The sequence below is a fragment of the Adiantum capillus-veneris genome, chromosome 8, assembly GCF_014529385.1.
Source record: "Adiantum capillus-veneris isolate H3 chromosome 8, ASM1452938v2, whole genome shotgun sequence".
In the NCBI taxonomy this organism is placed as follows: Eukaryota; Viridiplantae; Streptophyta; class Polypodiopsida; order Polypodiales; family Pteridaceae; genus Adiantum; species Adiantum capillus-veneris.
Window position 1 is genome coordinate 90,116,059 of NC_140938.1, and position 19,972 is coordinate 90,136,030.

Consider the following 19,972-nt stretch of genomic DNA (forward strand, 5'->3'; position numbering starts at 1 on the left):
ACAAATAAAAATCATCTCGGTAGATATAGAAGGTGGAAGCAATCTTGGGAGTTGGTCTTCAAACACTAGAATTGGAAAAGAGAGAGTTGTGAGAATTTGGAAGGTCAAGAGTCGAGGGAGCATTATTCTAATCTTTTTTAATTGCTATTTTGGTACACAAACATTGTGTCCTACACAAGAGGTTTTGTAGTTGGTCAATGTGCACCAGGCACTGCTTTAACATTTGGAATATGCCAGAGCCTATTGAGCGAGGGTGGCAGATTATATGTGCTAGTGGGATCTTCATGAAAACATTAGGTAGACCTAAATTCTAATGGTGTGCATATCAATTGTCACATGCGTTTGCTCAAATGAGGAATCTTTTGTGAAATGTGCGAGTTTGATCTTGCAAGCATTTCTTGAGGCTTTAGACATTAGCATTGAGGGCTTTGGATTCATGCTTGTAGGCTCCTCAACGTTATGTCTCTTTCAATTTCCCTCACACCCTGAAATCTTGGCCTGCCTCACCAACCTCATGTTGAGCACTTACATCTCTAGTTGAAGAGCCTGGAAATGTGCTTTATGGGCACCCTACCTTCTTGATCTTGTGCATGGCTGCCTTTTCATCATTTAGATCTGCCTCTTTGGTTGGTTCCATAGGCAAAGTCCACCTCTTGTAGGCACTCTTCCCTCTCGCTACTCATCTCCACTATGTTAATCCCATCTCTCTCTACTAACCTCCACTATGTTAATCACACCTACTAGAGTGAATACCTTCTCATCGCCCTCTCCTTCATCTTCCATAGTTGTCATATCTAAGGAATATTTCAAGAAATCATTGAATTTTAATTACTCTGTAAGCATAATGTGCTCTTGTGCATCCTTGATCCCACAAGCGGTTGCTTGGCATGATCTAAGCCATTCATCTTGTCCTAAATCTAGGGCCTAACGTTTTGTGCATGCTGCTTAATTGATTCAAATGCTTGCTTGCTTTTTGCTTGTGCTACATATTCTTTTGGAGAAGTATATGATCACATTAGCACCTCATCAAGGTGCATTGCCTATGTTATGTTAAAGGCGACGTGCCTTTTCTCGGGGGCAGACATGCGGTGTCTAGCCACAAACCCCCCTTATTAGTTTTACATATACACACTAATAAGGAGCTCCTCATTTGAGGCTTGCTCCACCCACTCAACTCTAGTTCTCCTTCTTCCCTTCCCGGCACACACACACGCACACACATACACATTTTGCGCCACCAGTGCACTCATCAATTAGTATCAAAGCTTAGGTCTTTTGACCTGCTTCCCAGTGCACATGCGAAGGCTTCCAGGCAAGCTCGATGGCTGTGGCGGAGCTTGGAGCTCTCGACGTGTGTAATCCCTCTTGAGCTCAAGCAACGGAATCTTGAGAAGGTTGAGGCATCTATGAAGGAATCAAACAACATCCTTTGGGAGAGGGGGAGGCACAAAGCAAGCAAAAATGAGCAAGCATTGGCTTGACCCCGGGGGATTCACTCTATATACAAAACGGGACGCCACCTGCGAGCGGACAACTTTGATAAAACCCCTATATACGACTCATTTTAGGGAATATGACCCCCCTTTCTACGCTTATACGACAATCAATGAAGAAAACTATCATACCCCTATCTTACATATAAAATTTAGGTCTCACATGATCTAACTGAGTAAAACTAGTCAAAGAGTGTGTAGCATAGTGACTGGAAACGTACTAAGGTACCACTTCTATTGATAACTAGATGTACCCTCAATGTGTCTTAGTTTGAATTTCAAACTATGTGCCCAATCAGCCTGCACTCTAGCTACTCATCCAATTCTGACCCATACAAAACTGGTGTAAATCAACCCTTGAACTGCTCCAAATCGACCCTTATCTATAACCGGATTGATGCAAAATTTGATGTGTGACCTGATAAAAACACTTCCCCAAAATTCATCCGAGTTCTATTTTACACCGGTGACCAATCATTAAAAGTAATCAACTCGGGTGAGGTCCCCCCCCCCCACATAAATATGATATCCCCTCCCTTATTTTTTAGCTTGGGAGATAAATTATTGGGGGCCTGCCCTTAGCTTATATGCTTATGTAACTTGTAAATAAACCCCCCTTCCCTGCACTTACGTGGTGCGGTAATTTTTCCATGGTGAAGCACCCAGGGCTTGACAATATTGGGCAAGTAAAGCACAAATTTTGAGAGCTTTGGAGTGTGGCACAGAGAGAGAGAGAGAGAGAGAGAGAGAGAGAGAGAGAGAGAGAGAGAGAGAGAGAGAGAGAGAGAGAGAGAGAGAGAGAGAGAATGATCACACACTCTCACACACAACAAGTGCAAACAAAATCAAGCAAGGCTACAAGACCTGCAAAAATTGGGCAACGAGCAGAGCTTGGGAGATAAAGGCTGAAGGGAATCGTTAAAATTTGGGAATTTGCATAAAATCAAGCAAGAAATTGAGCTACGAGCAGAGTGTCAAAGGGAAATTGGAGCTCACGGGTAGCAGATCTGAGAGCATTGGGGAGTTTGAAACTTGCAGTGATAGGCATGAGTGCAAGCTAAATCAAGAAGGCACTTAGAAGCTCTTAGCATGTGAAATCGAGCAGCAACAATAGAGTAGCATTGTGGTCAATTACAAAGGAAGGTCAACGTTAAGTACCAAGAGCTGAAAAATAAAAACTTTGGCTATTGCCTTCTATAGCACTACTAAAAAGAGAAAAGAACCTCGCTACATAGTGTGGAGAGAGAGAGAGAGAGAGAGAGAGAGAGAGAGAGAGAGAGAGAGAGAGAGAGAGAGAGAGAGAGAGAGAGAGAGAGAGAGAGAAGAAGAAGAAGAAGAAGAAGAAGTACAGGACAAAGAAGTGTGTCTGTGTGATCACACACACACACACATCTAGAAAACTTTTGAGCTCGAGTCGGAGGCACACAAGGTGCTTGAGGAGCTTCCTATCCGAGACATTGTCATGTGGAATGCATTACTTTCAATATACGCCCCACAAGGGCAAGACAAGGAGACTCAAGGCCAATTTCAACAAATTTTATCAAGAGAAGGAGAGACAACATTTGGGCTCTTCTACGGCATCCTCTACGCCTTGGCGACATCTTGACTTTGATAGAGAGAGAGAGAGAGAGAGAGAGAGAGAGAGAGAGAGAGAGAGAGAGAGAGAGAGAGAGAGAGAGAGAGAGAGAGAGAGAGAGGGAGAACAACATCAACCCTTGTCTTGGCTTCTAGCATCACCGACTCCCCACTTGGTTTGAGGGAGAGAGAGCGCTTCGAGCATCAATAAGCCTTGCATATCGGCTCTCGGCTCGGCTTCTTGGCATATCCAGAGCAAATTGGCTCTTAGAGACCCCCCCCCCCCCCCCCCCCCCCCCCCCCCCCCCCCCCTCAGCTACAATTTCAAACTTGGTTTCTCGACATCGGCTAGCAACTTCCATCCCGGTAGCGAAAGGCATCATCGGCATGTACTTCTCAACTTCAACAGCGAGAGTGAGAGAGAGAGTAGTTTGGCTCTCCTCTGGCATAGCCTTGACATCAGCTACCCTCCCACACCCATTTCGGAGAGGTTTTGCTTCAATGATTTCTCCCTGACATCCCTATCTCAACTTAGCCAGAGACGATTGAGAAGAGCGGCATCAGCTCTCCTCTAGCCCACATCTGGAGTGGCTCAATTCCAACATTTTCTCCTCGATTACCCCCCCCCCCCCGCGCCCTTGACATTAATTTTGGCTTTGGCGGTTCTCCCTTTTCTTGCTTCGACGACACACATCCGGCACATACGACTCCAACGGACCATTTCAGAGCAAATTTCTCGCAAGCAAGTTTGGCTCTTGGAGGACGTTTATGACCACATGTGGCTAGTTGTTCTATATGTTTGATTTTTTATTGACGAGTTTACCGACTGACAAGGTTGTGTACACCAGCTTATAAGTATTTTTCTCATAGGTTTCATTCTTTCCAGTATGGATTATGCAGCACACTTGGTAGTGCTCATGTATGAATGTGTGGGTCACTTCAAAGAGTAGTTTATGCTATGTATGCATATGTGGATACAACATGAGCTAATCACAGCTTGCAGGTGGTAGATTCACAGGTTTGCAAGGATTTTGGACAGGTGCAGTCATCCATAGAGCCACTCGTTCAAGAGTGAGCTTTTGACAATTTATGTATACCATATGTGGATTTTCTACCAAGACACTGAGTTTTTGTTCGTGGTTTATTTGGTTTTGGTGAGATTTTTGAGATTTTGCTCCAAGTTCGGGGGAAACTCTGCCAAAATTTTCCCAAATTCTTGCCATGCTTTGTGCGTATTTGCAGTTTACTCTTTGATGGTTTAGTGGTCGAGTGTGACTCCCACTTTTGATAGTGATAGAGTTTGGACTCTCACTTTGACAGGTTTTGTTAGTTCTGGACAAGATAGGTGTTCTTTGTATCCACTCTCATAGGAGTGAGAATTGCATATGCTTGTGTGGCTACAGGTTATAGGCAATCACAGGCTTTACATGTTATACATGTTTTTTGGACCATTGTCAGACCTTTGCAGGGAGTTTTCTTGTGGGATGCATTTTGAGCAGTGTTTGCTCACTACTTTTGTATATAGTTATGTGCTTTATGCTCGGTTGAGTTGTTTGTCTTAGATTGGGCTTACTTACTTTAGTTATATAGTAATGTTTTTTATGTCTAAAAATTGTAGAGTTGGTTCACGCATATGTGAACATCGGTTTTGATGCAATTGATCATGGTTGATCGTGTAATGGTCGAATGATTTCCCACTTTGTCGCCATTTTGGCACGATTATGGTTGAGATTTTGCTTGAGTTTTTACTCAATTTGCACATTCGCCTTTAAGTGGGAGGTTGTTGGGATAAAGACGACATGTCTTTACCTGGGGCCGGACATTTGGTTCCAGCCGCCCACTTGCCACTACCCCATTTATTAGTTGTACATGTATACACTAATAAAATTCAAGGCCTGCTCCACCCACACAATACTGTGTTCTCCTTCTCCCCTTCCCCATGCACACACTCTCCTTCCCCGTGCACACACGCATTTCACATTGCCGGTGCACTCATCAGACTAAGCCCACTTGTTGCTTGAATCGTTGCTGCCTACACTATAATTGTTGCTTGACTCATAATCAATATCTTCGTCAAATCGTTGCGTGAGCCTACCTACTACTTAAGTAAGAGTCTCTTTATTGCCGCCTCTATGCTATGAACACACACACACACACACACACACACACACACACACACACACACACACAAGTTTGCCTGCGGCGGGGGCAGAGTGAGAGATAACTAACAATGGGGTCCTATGTGGATGAGAGTGCGGTAGGAGGGGTAGCGGGAAGAGGCTGGGCAATCCTCGAAGGGATGTGAGTTTTAGCAGTCGATGAAGGGGGTGTCATAAAAATATTTAACTTTCCGAAATGATTTTCTCATGTTAGAGTGATCATTTAATAGGGGAAGATAAAAGGGGAACAAGAGCTAAAATATTGGTATGTGTTGCTAGACCTATCTCAGCAGGGAATCAAAAGGAGATGACCTACCAAAGAGCAACTTGCACCTAGTGGAGCTTCAAAAGACCTTAGGCTAAGCTTCATTAAATCCTCCAAAGGTTTGTGTCTCCCTAGGCCTAGGACTAGTGGGTGTGAACCATGCTCAACCTATTGTGTGTAAGGTGCTCCCCAAAACTCAAACAACTTTTCCACTTGCATGGGGTGATCCCTCCTTGTAGGGGGATGAGAGAGAACACACACACACACACACACACACACACTCAAGGCTTGGTCAAGACACTAGAGTCATAAAGGACGCATATCAAGCATCTAACTGAGTTGCCCATTTAAGTTTAAATCTTATTGGATGGCCTAGGGCATGGACCGATGAGAATAAGCTTGATTAAATTGAGCTTAAACGTTTTAGAAAAGCTTGTTAAAAGAACCAACCCCCCTAATTCCTATTGGGGTCCAATGAGAATTAAGCAGCCCATAAGCTAGCTTAATTCCTATTGGACACCTGATTTAATAAGAATTTAGATTTATTTAAACAATTATCTAAGCTCTCTCTCTCTAAAGGGGAAAGAAGGACACTTGTCACAAGGCTACACACCTTGCTTGTTATCTCTTATTGGCTAAACCTTGGCATGGACCAATAGGATGCAAGCACGAGTATGTGCAAGAGGGGGGCTCTCATTTTTGCATACTCAAGCACACACACTCACACAACTCATGTGTTGAGCAAGAACTCCATCTCCTTCTCCAAGCTTGAGAAGTAGAGAGCCTACACCAACACCTCTTGGCTATGGAATGCAAATCCAAGAAGAGTCAAGCTTCAAAGCATGCTCATCATTTACTCAAATCTCCATTACTATGCTAAGCTATGCTCTAAGAGTGATCTTATATGAGGAGAATACTTCTTTCTTGTATGTTACATCTTCTTCCTCTTCACTACCCTCTATTGTTTTGGGCATAATATTGGTGCATGAAGCTTTCCATCTTCATGGCATCAACAAGGTCTCAAGGAACACAAAGTATGTATTATACCAAGTCTCTCTTTATGGGACAACATATAATACAAAATCCTTTTGCAAGGGGACCGGCTCCGGTCCTCAAATGTTGTCAATTTCTCTAATTATCTCTCTTTTATGAGTATTCTTCATGCCAAGCTAGCTAGGTGTCATGTTTATATTGCTATTTTTAATCAAGTACTCCCTCTTTATCTTCATTAGGAATTCTCTTAATAAAATGCTCACTACTATCATTTTAATTCTGCTACAATCAATGTGACTAGCGTGATTCCGTTACAGGGGGCATGGAAGGAGTGGGAGAAGGCAAACAAAACGCATATGTGCTGCTCCTCTTCCAACTCTTCCAAGCAAATGTGCAATCTTTTGCATTATTAGCGGTGGTGAGGCGACAACATCATGAGGTACCTTGAAGATGGAAAGGGGGACCATGACCTCAATCTCCCATGTAGACGGTGGCTGGAGCACGCATTCGTTATTAAATTAATTAGCAAAGGGCTCTATATAATGACTGTAATAATTCTTCAACTAGGGTTGCTTCACGCCTAGACTCGTTCGTAGCTAGCTCATCCATATTATAACCTTTGCCAGGCATGTCTTTCCACTACTTTTGTAGTATTTGGAAACCTGCAAGATCACTCCAACAATGACTATGTTGTACATTAAAAATTCCAACACAAGTTTATTCATCTTTGCTCCTCTACTTTCCATGAATATGCACACACAATCTCAAATGTCTCACTTTCGATTGCTCCATCTAACATTGGGACCAAAACAAAGGGTTAAGAACTTAGTATTTACTTTGTAAGCATAATGTGCTTTTGCGCATCCTTGAGCCCACAAGCGGTCAATTGACATGATCTAAGCCATTAACCTTGTCCCAAATCTAGAGCCTAAAATTTATCGTGCACTCTGCGTGATTGATTTAAATGCCAACTTACTTTTTGCCAATTGCTCGACTTGTTGCTGCCTGCACTAAGATTGTTGCTCGATTTATGATCAATATCCCCCCCCCCCCCCAAACCACACACACACACACACACACACAGATGAAATGTTATTTAACGTCTTCGAAAGGCCATATTGACCTATGAGACCAGAGAGTTACATCATGGTGAATCTGATACAAGGGCTAGATAAAAAGAAAGAAAGAAACTAACTAAAAAAAAAACTACTCGAGCTGTGAAAGGTGGGTATCAAGAGCGTAAGAGGTACATATACCAAAAGTGTGTATCTCAAAGAACAGATACAAAGTGGTGGATATGCAATGGCTCGCATCTACCATTGCATGATCATTGTCAATGTCCTCCATGGTGAGAGTTTGCACAGGGTGTTTCCCATGTCTCGCCAATATAGATCTGGTCTCCCCAACTTTGCTGCTTGATCATTTAGTATACCTCTGCTAGTGATGTGCCATGTATCCCTCCTCTTTGATTGGTCTCGTCTCTAATGACTCTTTTGATGAAAGAACATTGTGATCTGTCTCTGGGCGTGTCTCTCGATGTGTTACTCTCTCTCTCTCTCTCTCTCTCTCTCTCTCTCTCTCTCTCTCTCTCTCTCTCAGTGATGCTGCTCGATATCACCGAATCTCCAATATGGAGGCCGAGACATCTCCGATCTTGGTATCTCATAACTCTAGACAGAGGCCCAAAATCCTCTAGTGAAAGTGGCCACGTATCTTATAGTATGTTGTTGTACAGTGGCATATATAGTGAAGCTATGTCTTTGGCTCTCTCTCTGACATAGCTTGCATAACGTGGCCTCATTTGCTTTTTTTCAAGGGAGAGGATTTTTCTTAGGTGGCTATATAAATGGTTAGCCCAACATGGTTTTAGACAAAGTGAGAAGAAAAGACTCTGCTCATCTCTGAAAAGTTCCTTACGATGGTTTTTTGTTCCATGTGCTCATGTTCGACTATAAGTTCGGAGGCACCAATCTCTTGTGCACATGGAGATTATTAGAGAAACATTTGTTATAAGTCTTTTATATGCTGAGTCTTCCACATTTGTTATAACTATTGTGTTGTGTGCCAGGAAGCGTATAATATATACACAACAATGGAAGTTCCGAATAGACAAGCACGATTTCTCTGTGACGAAATTGCAAGCTTCGTTATTTGCATCCAAACCTCCATGCGTATGAGTTTGTTTGGACAACACATAGAGTCTACGAGGCAGGGCATGACTTCTGTTTCTTATAATTTTCAAAGAGACCACAATGCCAAATCTCTACCATACTTTTGTATGCCACTTTTGAGTGACATGCACTATATGTTTAATGTTTTTACTTAGTGCCTCATTGTAAGAGGAAACGTTCAATTATTCACATTGTTTTCATGTAGCTTAAGGCAAACACTGTTCTTTGTATTGCACTCTCAAATTACACCCGTGCACGCTTACTAGGTCACTAGTGCACTTCAATTTTTATAGTTCATCAATGCTTCAAATTGTAGTCATTAAATTGTATATAACTTTCAAATTGCTCATTCGCCATTACATTGCCCTTAATTTCATGTCCATTTAATCGTTCATCGTTTAAATGTCCTCTCCTTTGGTTAATCTCTATTGAATCGTACTGAACATAAGGTCCTCAACAACCTTCTATAGCGACACCTATAAAGCAAGACGAGTTTTTTTAAAGTGCGAATAGGTTGTAGTAACGGTCCAAAAACCCTTAAGTAGGATGTCCTCAATACTATCTAACACGGGGCCTAAATGATACCAGGCGGTGGGATCCACGGCCGAGAAGTGCGGGCACGAAAACAAAGGCGCACGTAGACATCAATTGCTGAAAAGTAAACAAGGACATTTGGAAGAGAGGGGGGGGAGGGGGGGGGCACTTAAACTCACTTTATAATCTAGGGCGCCTGTAGTGGTTTCAACAAACCACACGCGCTTGCGTGGTTAGCTCGCTAGCCTCTCAACCACGAGGTCATGGGTTCAAGTCTCCGGTCCCTCTCGATTCACGTATGCACTTCTCGGTGCCATCGATCCCACCGCGAAGGGGGTGCTCTAATTGGGTAGTGATACATCGGAAAAGCCTGTACTCCATGGACTCAGGTGTTTTCTTTTGTTGGTGGTTAAGCACCATGAGGTCATGGGTTCAAGTCTCCGGCCCCTCTCCTTGCGTTGATTCACGTATGCACTTCTCGATGCCATCCCTCATCACTATATCACACGGGCATGCTCAAATGGAATCAATGGTGGAGAAGGAAAATGCGAGGCGCGTCAATCATGGACCGTCAAATCTGACGTTGCCCCGAATTTACAAATTTGCCCCGAATTTACTAATCGGCCTATATTTACAATATGACATACTTGAATCCCCTATCTTTCAACGTAAGAATGAGGGCGTAGTGGTTAGTGCACATGGCTCGTGGTGGGGAGGTCAGAGGTTCAAGGCATGGGGTGCGGATTGACCCGAATTTACTTTTCTCCCCGAATTTGCCGAATGTCCCGAATTTACAAATATGCATCTGACGTTCCAAATCACCTCAGCCGTCGATCCCATTTGAGCATGCCCGTGCGAGATAGTGTGGAGGGGTGCCATCGATCCCACCGCGAAGGGGGTGCTCTAATTGGGTAGTGATACATCGGAAAAGCCTGTATTCCTTGGGCACAGGTGTTGTCTTTTGTTGGTGGTTAAGCACCATGAGAGTCAAAGTCTTCAGCAAGACAAGCTCAGGATACCGTGCTCATGTCAGGCAGTCTGTTATGGTTAAGGTCTTGTTCGCTGTGGGTGGTCCATCCCATGGATCAGGAAGTCTTTAATAGTATCCCCATAGTGGATGTGTGTGCTCTATAAGCAGACGTTTAGTTATGCGTTAGATGGGCACATTGCCCATGGAAAGTTTCTTTACATGGTTCCAGCGCCTTTGCTGTTGCTTTTGCTTCATACTGGAAAGCAAAGAAGAAGCCAAAGACTGCAGCAGAGATATGAACAGCGCTTGCAGAAAAGAAGAGGGGGACTTGATACTGGAAGGGAACGAAGAAACCATGAGCAGCACATGCAGAAAAGAAGAACGGAAGCTTTCTCCCTTGCATGGCATTCACATCAAGCTCATCCGCGTGCAACATAACCGGCCATCTGCAACTGTCTTCACCACAACTGTATAGTTAGCACCTTGTATTTCCTTTCTCTTCATGTCATCATTCTTTATTGCCATGCTTGACGTGTCTGTGTAAACCCTGCCAGTTACGCTGAAGTTGCCCCTGCTAATATTTGCAAAAAAGTTAATTGTGTAGCTTCTCTCTTAGGACATACGTAATTCTACTGGGGCTGGAGCATACTTTTATTTTGCTACAGTTCTAAATGCCATCATTTCTGAGATTCCCAGAAGACAATGGGCCTACCAAATTTGATGTGGATACGGGAGAATCGTTGTGGTAGAAATTTGTAGTGCAAGTCATGGCCAAGTACATTGCAGGAACTCATCCGACATGTAGCTGAGGAGAGTGTGAACAGTTCAATGACAAGGGAAATTACAATAATGGGATTGTCTGAGTATTTTGCAATTTAAAAAAGCTGCATATATAATCAGAATTGCAGCCAAGATGATCGTCTTCGGCAATAATGACTGTGCATCAGCTTGCCATGGTGGGAAGGGTTTATGTTTATGAAGCACACCGTAATTTCTAGACTTTGCTATCCATCCAACGCAAAGGAGGGCACCTTCCTTCGTAGTGATTTTGACAATATTTAAAGGCGTTTGTTGTTTCTAGCCGTTCCTAACTTTTGTAATTTGGGGAACTCATTAAACTCATATCATTGGAAAAAGTGCAGCTTGTTTTTCTAGTGTTTGGTCTTATTCTGCCAGTAGATAAAGCGTTTCAATTTGTGTAATTTTTGTACTTGTGTTGCACCATAGCTGCTTGTTGTTGGTGGAGCCCAAGCTCTTTTTTAAATGGAGAGCTGAAAGCAAGTCATTTCTATTTGCCAATATTATTAAAATACTGAAGTCATTTTATGCTAACAGAATCCTGTAGAGAAAGACATTTTTCCTGCTTATGGAGAAGGCTTTCGGTATCAAATTCAAGATGTGATTGGCAAAGGCAGCTATGGAGTTGTATGCTCTGCAGTTGACATGCACAATGGTGAGAAGGTTGCTATCAAGAAAATTCATGATGTTTTTGGGCACATTTCAGATGCTACCCGGATTTTACGTGAAATCAAGCTTCTTAGGTTCTTGCGGCATCCCAACATTGTCGAGATTAAGCACATCATATTACCACCTTCATCCAGGGAGTTTAAAGATATATATGTGGTCTTTGAGCTTATGGAGTCTGATCTGCACCAAGTTGTCAAAGCCAACAATGATCTCACTCCAGAGCACTATCGGATCTTTTTGTATCAGCTCCTTCGAGCTTTGAAGTTTATCCACTCTGGTACTTCCCTTCTCAAATTTTATCATAACGGGAAGAGTTTCTCCTTTACAGGATAGCAAGATCTTGATTAGGCTGGCATGCTGTTTTTCTATTTGTTGTGTTTTGTGTGAGTCTGTTTTCTCTGACCCTACTTAAAACTGTAAATTTAGACCTTGTGAAGGTATATCTACCTACGATGTTTCTATGAATGCATGATCAAGAATCTCCTCCATAGTCATTGGGTTTAAAGACTGTATAAGGCTTTATCGTGTTTGTATTTTGGTTTTTCTTGTTTTCTTGTTTGTTGTGCTTTTTTCCCTGATTTTGGGGGGGCGGGTGTGGGTTGTGGGGCGAGTGGAGCTTGGAACCTTCATCAAGTGAAGTGTCTTCTACAATGGCCAAGACCTCCTTAGCAGCTCCAGTTTAGTGCTCCTGATGGTTTTCCTCTATATATCCCTCAGTAGATTTTTTGGTGATGTCAGTTGCTTCTTATCTCTCATCTTCCCCATCGAGTGTTCCCCCTCTTCTGTGCTTCCTTAGTTCCATGGTTGCAGTTGCAGATGGTACTGGTTGGTGGGCTCTTGCCTGACATTGAGCAGCTGTCCCTGGCAGCATGTTCCTTTCTTGTTGATACTACTGGTGGCTTTGTTATATTGTGATTTTGGACTCCAGTCATGGAGAGCACTTTTGGTGGGAAGTGCCCATCTTTTAGAGGCAGCTATCCCTCTTCCTTAGGTGGCCTTTAGGAGAGTTTCTCTCTCCTGGCCTATTCAGTCTATCCAGTTTTAGTTTTTGCCCATGTGATATGGTTTGCCAGATTGCCTTTGGACTTTGCTTTGTATTCAGTTATGTACTTGCCTTCAGAATTGGTACCATTTGGGCGTTCTGAGGGGTTTTCCCAGGTAATAGAAGCAGCCTCTGTCACCAGCGTGTGACTACTATCTATCCTTTTTGTTGATTTCTTTCTTATTATTTATTTACTTTCACTTTTTGGAAACACCCCTCGGGAAATCTAACTGCCCTGCATTGCATAGCTAGTGTGGAACTGTCCAGAGGGAGTCCAGGCCTGAGGGCAAGAGAGCACTAAGGTTGGACAAGGACTATGGTTAGCCAAAGTGGGGTCATTGACTAGCCAAAGTGGAATCCTTTGCTACAGAGGCTACATTTCAATTCTGGGTGTGGCTGCAGTGTACAAAGGGGGTCAGATGACCTAGAAAGATACAATGGCAGCATCTCCTAAAATTTAGGGAACTGCTATTTTGGGACCTAAAAATGTGTTCGCGTCATTACCTCCGGAATGACAAGGGGAACATTTTATTATTCTGCAGTGAAGTCAACCGAGCATCCGGTCGGGAGATTTTTAGGCGGCAACCCCGAAACGGGAAATAGCTTGTAAATGCGCCAAGTGGCACATTTCTGTGCACTTTCCTCATGCAACAAGAAGTGGCGCTGAATTTATAGCTGGGAGGCTCATTTTGCAAGTTCCTCTCGCAGGTTAAGAGCTATGGAGTGCTTCCTTTCCCTCTTATGTACAGTGCGGTGCCAGGAGTGATGCCCTGCACGCTATGCACTGCCCTCTCTCTCCTCTATGGCAGTATGTTATGCCCCTCTAGTGGGCTTTTCAATTGACCAATGTATAGTTGTGTGGGTTCATGCGCGATTGCCGAGGCAAGAGCCTCTTGCACAGGTACTGGATTAGCTAGCGGCTAATCCCCCCTAGGTATAGGTGAATTCGGAGAGGTTTCACGCCAGAAATCTCGTCCGATTCAAAGGGCAAGTAGCCCTACAGGTGCGGGAGCTCGAGGACTTGCTACGGATGCGACCGGCACGCGAAACGGAGCCCAAAACAGTAAATTACAGCCTGCTGTGTATTTTTGCAGGTGTAGGGTTTTGGTCCTAAACGGTCCCTAATACCCCCAGGAGGTTCGGGGACGCGAGAGGACCGCTGTACAGGTGATCTGGCGCATTTTCGGGGCTGAACGTACTGTAGATTCTCGCCAGGTTTTGCAAAGTGCCTGTATGCATCGGGAAAGTCATTCAATGCGTGGAAATACTGACTGTGAAGGGTCCTAGTACAGTTATGCTATCGAAATTGGGGTTGAACACTTGGAATTCAGCCAAGTTTGTGTGGGGCAGCTTGTAGGGAACCACAACGTTTATTCCCTCTTTTAAACAATAAAGAAATACCGAAAGGGGCGCCTAAGTCAGGGGCCAATCTGGTGTCGGTCTACTCATACAGGTGCAATCTAGCAGCTTGTATCCCTCTCCCCTTTGTTGTGTCTTGAAAGTACAGGTAAAGTGGGCAACAAATTAAATGGGTGAAAGCAAATAAGGATCAAGTCTAAGGTCTACCGCCCTTTTTGAAAGTACAGGCCGGTTTCATGGTTCCATCCCTGGGATCAAATCACTTTTTCCCATAGAAGTGAGCCTTGGTCAGTTTGGGCTTGAAGACACAGGGGATCATAGACCAAACACAGGGAATTGCAATTATGGCTGACAGACCAGATGATGTGACTGAAGAGGTTTCCTCTTCACAGGGTCAACAGACACATGAAGTGGGTGAGTCTTCAAGACCACCATAGACGGATGATGATATATTCAGGACCCAGTTGGCTACTACTGTGGCTATGTTCACACAAGTAATGCAGAATCCGAGGTTTTTAGCCTTTCTGCAACCTTCTCTTCCGTCTCAGCAAGTTGGGTCACTGGATCACATTCAAAAGCCTGTTAAGGCTCGAGCACAGGTGATTCATACTGCAGAGTCAATGGAAACACCTGTACACTTGACGGAGAACATGCAGTCTCCCCTGTGCCTAAGATGCAAGAACAGGTGGCTGAGATGCTAGTCTTTCAAGCTGTACTAGTTTGCCCGCCACCTTTCAGCAGCCTATAGCTGGTTCTAATTGGCAGGGAAGCAACCTACAGGCTATGCAACAAGTCTTCCCACCACCTTCAGTACACCCTGGCTATTTTGGAGGTGGATCGGTATTCCAGAGCATGGCTGGTCATGCACCTGGAAATCAGTTTTACACGCAAGGAACAGTGTTTGGGGGTGCTCAAACGATGATACCCAACCCCATGTATGGTGTCACGGGCATGCTACCAGGGTTTTAAAGCGCTCTGGGCCAATTTGGGATGCCATCGGCAAATTTTGGTATGGCTGGAATTACAAATCAGCAGCCAAATATGGCATTTCCAGGTCAACTTAATTGCGGTCAGGGAACACAAATGAACCCTAACAGTGTTCCCATGTTTCAGTCACTTCCATATGACAACTTAACGCTGCTGGAGAGGCCAACTCCGTACAAAGAAGGTGGCAAAGGTGTGACATTCACGACCTTTACAGGGTTTGATGACAGGAAGAAGGCTCTCTCATTCCTCCAGCAGTTTGACAAGGCCTATGCCGGGGGAAACTTTACATAGGCTTCAAAGGTCCGCAAGGCAGCCACTTTCTTGACAGGGAATGCGGGACAATGGTGGACAACTTTATTGCTTCAAGGGCAAGCTCCGTCCACATGGGTTTACTTCAAGCAGATTTTTGCAGTAGCATGGTTATCTGATGACTTTGAAGCAGATGTCATGACAGAATGGCACCAGCTTAATGCTGCCACTTGCAAGAATCTGGATGACTACAATCGGAAGTTTTGGAAAGCTCTACTTCCAGTAACTTCCTATAGGTTTGTGCCATTGACAGAACAGATTGAAAAATACTGTTGTGGCCTACCCAAAGGATTGAAAAAGTACTGCACGAAGACCAAAGTCACTACTTTGACGCAGCTCATCGAGGTAGCAAACACCGGCAATGGTTTGCTCAAGGGAGAAGATTGTGAATTCAATACTGGCGGCAAGGAAGGATCACCCAAGAAAAATTTAGCGAAGAAGCACGTTCCCAATGAGGTTCCTAAAGGGACTCAGGAGCCAGCCAATGCAGGGAAAGGCAAAGCTACTGCTGAATCAGAAAAGGGACCAGCGAAGAAATGGAAAAGACGTTTTCCTCGCAAGTCGGAAGAGCAAAAGAAGGTCCTGAGGTCAGAGAACAAATGCTTTATCTGTGAGCAGCCTGGCCACATTGCTTACAACTGTCCTACAAAGAAAAGGCCAGCTGATTCTGAAGACAAGGAGGACAAGAAAGGAAAGAAGCCCATGGCTGGTCTAGTGCCAGATATGGTGGGCGACAAACCAAATTTAGATGCAAGTGAGCTTTGCAGAGCATGGGGAAAGGTCAGGGATCAAACAATGCTTATCTTCTTTGATCCAGGTGCCAAAGCCAACTTCATTTTCCCAGAATCGGCTTCAAAGTTGGGAATCAGACCTGAAGAGATGGGGTATACAGCAGAGGCAGGTTTGGCATGTCCTGGCCATACAGAGGCTGTGACACCCATCATCGGAAAGTTGCGCCTACATATCCAGTCCTATGTAGATGCTGAAGAATTTTACATCATGCCACTGGACGGATGTGATGTGTTGTTAGGTATTCCTTGGTTATTTCGTGTACAGGGAATCATGGATGCCTACAACAAAAAGATCACTGTACAGAGCAGGGGAAAGACTCACATTCTGGATGTAAAGCTTAAAGGGGAGTCTATTCCTCACTGTATCAGCTTCTGCTATTACTTCTGTAATGAAAAAGCATCTTTCTGCGTACTTGGTTTTTGCACGTGAAGTGTCAGATTGTGATGAATCAAATTTATCTGTGCTAGATAAAGAAAGGTCAATGTTTTTACAACAGTATAGTGACTGTTTTTCCGATTCATTACCGTCTCAATTACCGCCAGAGAGACCCGAGGACCATGCGATAGATTTGGTGCCAGGCAGTAGCCCACCAAATAAGCCTCCGTACAGGGTTAGTGCGGCTCAGCAGAAAGAGATAATGGGCCAAGTACAGGAGCTGCTAGAAAAGGGGTTGATTCAGCCCAGTTCATCCCCATTCTGTTCTCCAGTGTTGGTGGTGCAGAAAAAGGATGGCTCATGGCGTATGTGCATCGACTACCGTGCACTGAACAAGAATACCATCAAGAATAGGTTCCCTATACCTAGAATTGATGATATTCTAGACAAATTAGAAGGAGCAGCTATGTTTAGCAGGATAGATCTAAAGAGTGGGTACCATCAGATCCGCATTAGATCAGAGGATGCGCACAAGACTGCTTTGAGAACGACGTTTGGCCTTTACGAATTTTTAGTGATGCCCTTTGGTCTCACAAATGCTCCTACTACGTTCAATAGGATGATGGACAAAATTTTCCGTCCACACCAACAGTTTGTTGATACATTCTTTGATGACATGATAGTCTACTCAAAGAATGAAGAGGAGCATAGGCATCACTTGGCCATTGTGTTCAAAGAGCTACGCAGTCATAGGTTGCTCATCAATGCAAAGAAAAGTGAGTTTTTTCTGGAAGAGATTCACTTTCTGGGACACATTGTCTCAAAGGATGGTGTCAGAATGGATCTTGCAAAAGTTGAAGCGATCAAGTCATGGCCAGATTTGAAGACGGTGCACGATGTCTGAAGTTTCTTGGGACTATGCTCCTATTACAAAAGGTTTATCTGAAATTTCGCTGAGATTGCTTCACCTTTACATGCTCTTCAAAAGAAGGCAGTCACCTTTAGATGGACACAGAAAGAGATTTCAGCTTTTAATCTTTTAAAGGAAAAGATGACTTCAGATCTAGTCATTGTGTTGCCAGATCTTAGGAAGTCATTTGTGGTCCAATGTGACGCCTGTGGTAGCAGCATTGGTGCAGTGCTAATGCAAGATGGCAGGGTAGTAGCCTATGAGAGTAGAATCTTGCAAGGGCTAGAAAAGACTATGCAAGTCTATGAAAAAGAACTGCAGGCCGTGATTCATGCGCTCTTAAGTTGGAAACACTACCTGCTAGGTGCAGACTTTGTTGTCCAAACTGACCATCATACCTTGCGATACTTCTTGACACAGGCAAAGTTATCTGAGAAACATATGCGATGGGCAAATATCTTGTCCATGTTCCACTTTCAGATTGTGCATGTGGAAGGCAAGAAGAACGTTGTGGCTGATGCCTTGTCAAGGAAGCCACAAATTTCAGCTGTGTCAATTCCTTATCATCATGAACTTGATGATATGAGGGAACAATATGCAAATGATGAAGATTTTGCAAGGGTCTTCGAGCAGCTAATGGATGGACAACGTCATGAACACTATCTTCTTAAAGACGGGTTCATGATGATGCATGGCAGATTGTGTGTTACAAAGCCATTGCAACACAAAGTTATAGAAGAGAGTCATGTCCCACCGTATGCAGGGCATCGTGGTATCGATGCTACAATTAAAGCGGTTGAGACATTCTTCTATTGGCCTACATTGAGAAGAGATGTGGATGCCTTTGTGCGAGAATGCCTAATTTGCCAGAGAGAAGGTAAAGTTTGACAGGCAAAAGGCACCACGGTTATTGCAACCACTACCTATTCCAGATAAACCATGGGAAAGTATTGCTATGGATTTTATCTTTGATCTACCGAGAACGAAGACAGGAAACGATGGTATTTGGACCATTATTTGCAGATTGAGCAAACAGGCTCATTTTATTCCTGTCAGGAAGAAGATAAAGCCAGATCAAATGGCACGCTTGTTTATGAGCAATATTTTCAAGTATCATGGCATGCCATAATCGATTGTTAGCGACCGTGATCCACGCATGACAAGTTTGTTCTGGAGAGGCTTGTTTGAGAATATGGGCACCACGCTCAAATTCTCTTCCTCATTTCATCCTCAAACAGATGGGCAGTCAGAAGAGGCAAATTCTATTGTCCTAGATCTACTAAAGTGCTATGTGTCAGAGCATAAAGGAAAGTGGGAGTAGTATTTGCCATTGGTGGAGTATGCATACAATAATACAGTGCATTCATCAATTGGCAAGGCACCTTTTGAGATAGTTGAAGGTGGCAAGAAAGTTCCTCCCATACTGCATACAAAGGACAAGATATTTGAAGCAGATAAGTATGTTCAGGACATGGATGAAATGTATAAGAAGGTCAAAGTGGCCTTAGAAAAGACTCAGGCAAAGCAAAAGGAAGCAGTTGATCGTCACCGTCGTGAAGTGGTATATTCACTTGGTGATTGGGTGCTTTTACGCTTTGAAAAGGCAAGGTTAAAGAAGATGAAGGGCAAGGAAAGACTGTTTCCAAAGCTCAGCATGCGTTACTATGGGCCTTTTCAAGTGTGTGACATAATCAGTGATGTTGCATATAGGCTGAAATTGCCTAACAGCTGGAAGATTCACAATGCGTTTCATGTGAGTCTTCTCGGACCCTATGTGGATGATGTGCCAGAAGATATGCCAGCTGATCCTCAGCCGGAAGTCGAGGAACTTGACGAGATCTTGGTCCCGGAACAGATTTTGGCACATAAAGAAAGAAAAGTGAAAGGCAAGGTTGCTAGGCGTTACCTGGTAAAGTTCAAAACTATCCACCAATGGATGCTAAGTGGATGGAAGAAGGTCAACTTGCAGAGTCACCAACTGTGTTATCACTTTACCTTGAAGCCTTCGATCTGCAACCTACCTTGACCCTTGAGTTTCAAAGCTACATGGATTGTCAGTGTGACGATGGCTTTTGAAAGAAATGATGTACATGGTATTTTAAAGTGAGCTCAAATGAAATACCTGTTACATGAATGTTAGAGATGTACAGATTGTCAGTTTGGCAATAGCTCTTATGGAATGTCCAAAAGTATGGTTAGTGCTATAGAAGTGAGTATTTCTTGTCAGTTTGTCAAGGATACAGTAATTGCTTCTATTAAAGGGTACATGTGTAACTGCATTCTTAAACTGTCGGTTTGGGTATGCTCGAAAGTGTTACGGGATCCAACGTGTACTATAAGACAGTGGCAAAATGTGTTAGCTATCATTTTGTCATTGGAAAGTTAGTGACTCAAAGCAATGGCAGAGTGCGAAGCTACCACTATGTCATTGGGACAGGGTGGGTTCACACGCAGGCAATACATGTGTCGACGAGGTGTTGAATACACCAGGGTTGACAATGAGCATGTATGTGTCGTACATGTGTCGACAGGTGTTGAATACATCAGTGTTGACTGTGAGCATGTACGACA

General features: G+C 43.7%; 1 protein-coding gene across 6 annotated transcripts in view; it reads left to right on the plus strand.

Annotated features, from left to right (window-relative positions):
- Window positions 1–9,955: 9,955 nt before the first annotated feature.
- LOC147452541 (mitogen-activated protein kinase 9-like) overlaps window positions 9,956–19,972 on the plus strand; it is a 55,362-nt gene continuing 45,345 nt past the window's right edge. For 2 of the 6 annotated variants that reach the window (XR_015188902.1, XM_086518186.1), the window contains exons 1-2: window positions 9,961–10,629; window positions 11,496–11,904. Coding sequence is in view for 4 of the 6 variants with exons in the window: in XM_086518186.1 (XP_086374312.1) it covers window positions 10,348–10,629; window positions 11,496–11,904 (691 nt within the window). In the remaining 2 variants the exon portion in view is untranslated. Of the gene's footprint in view, window positions 10,646–11,495; window positions 11,905–19,972 lie in introns of all 6 variants that reach the window. The other 4 variants (XM_086518188.1, XR_015188903.1, XM_086518187.1 and 1 more) reach the window with 4 other exon arrangements.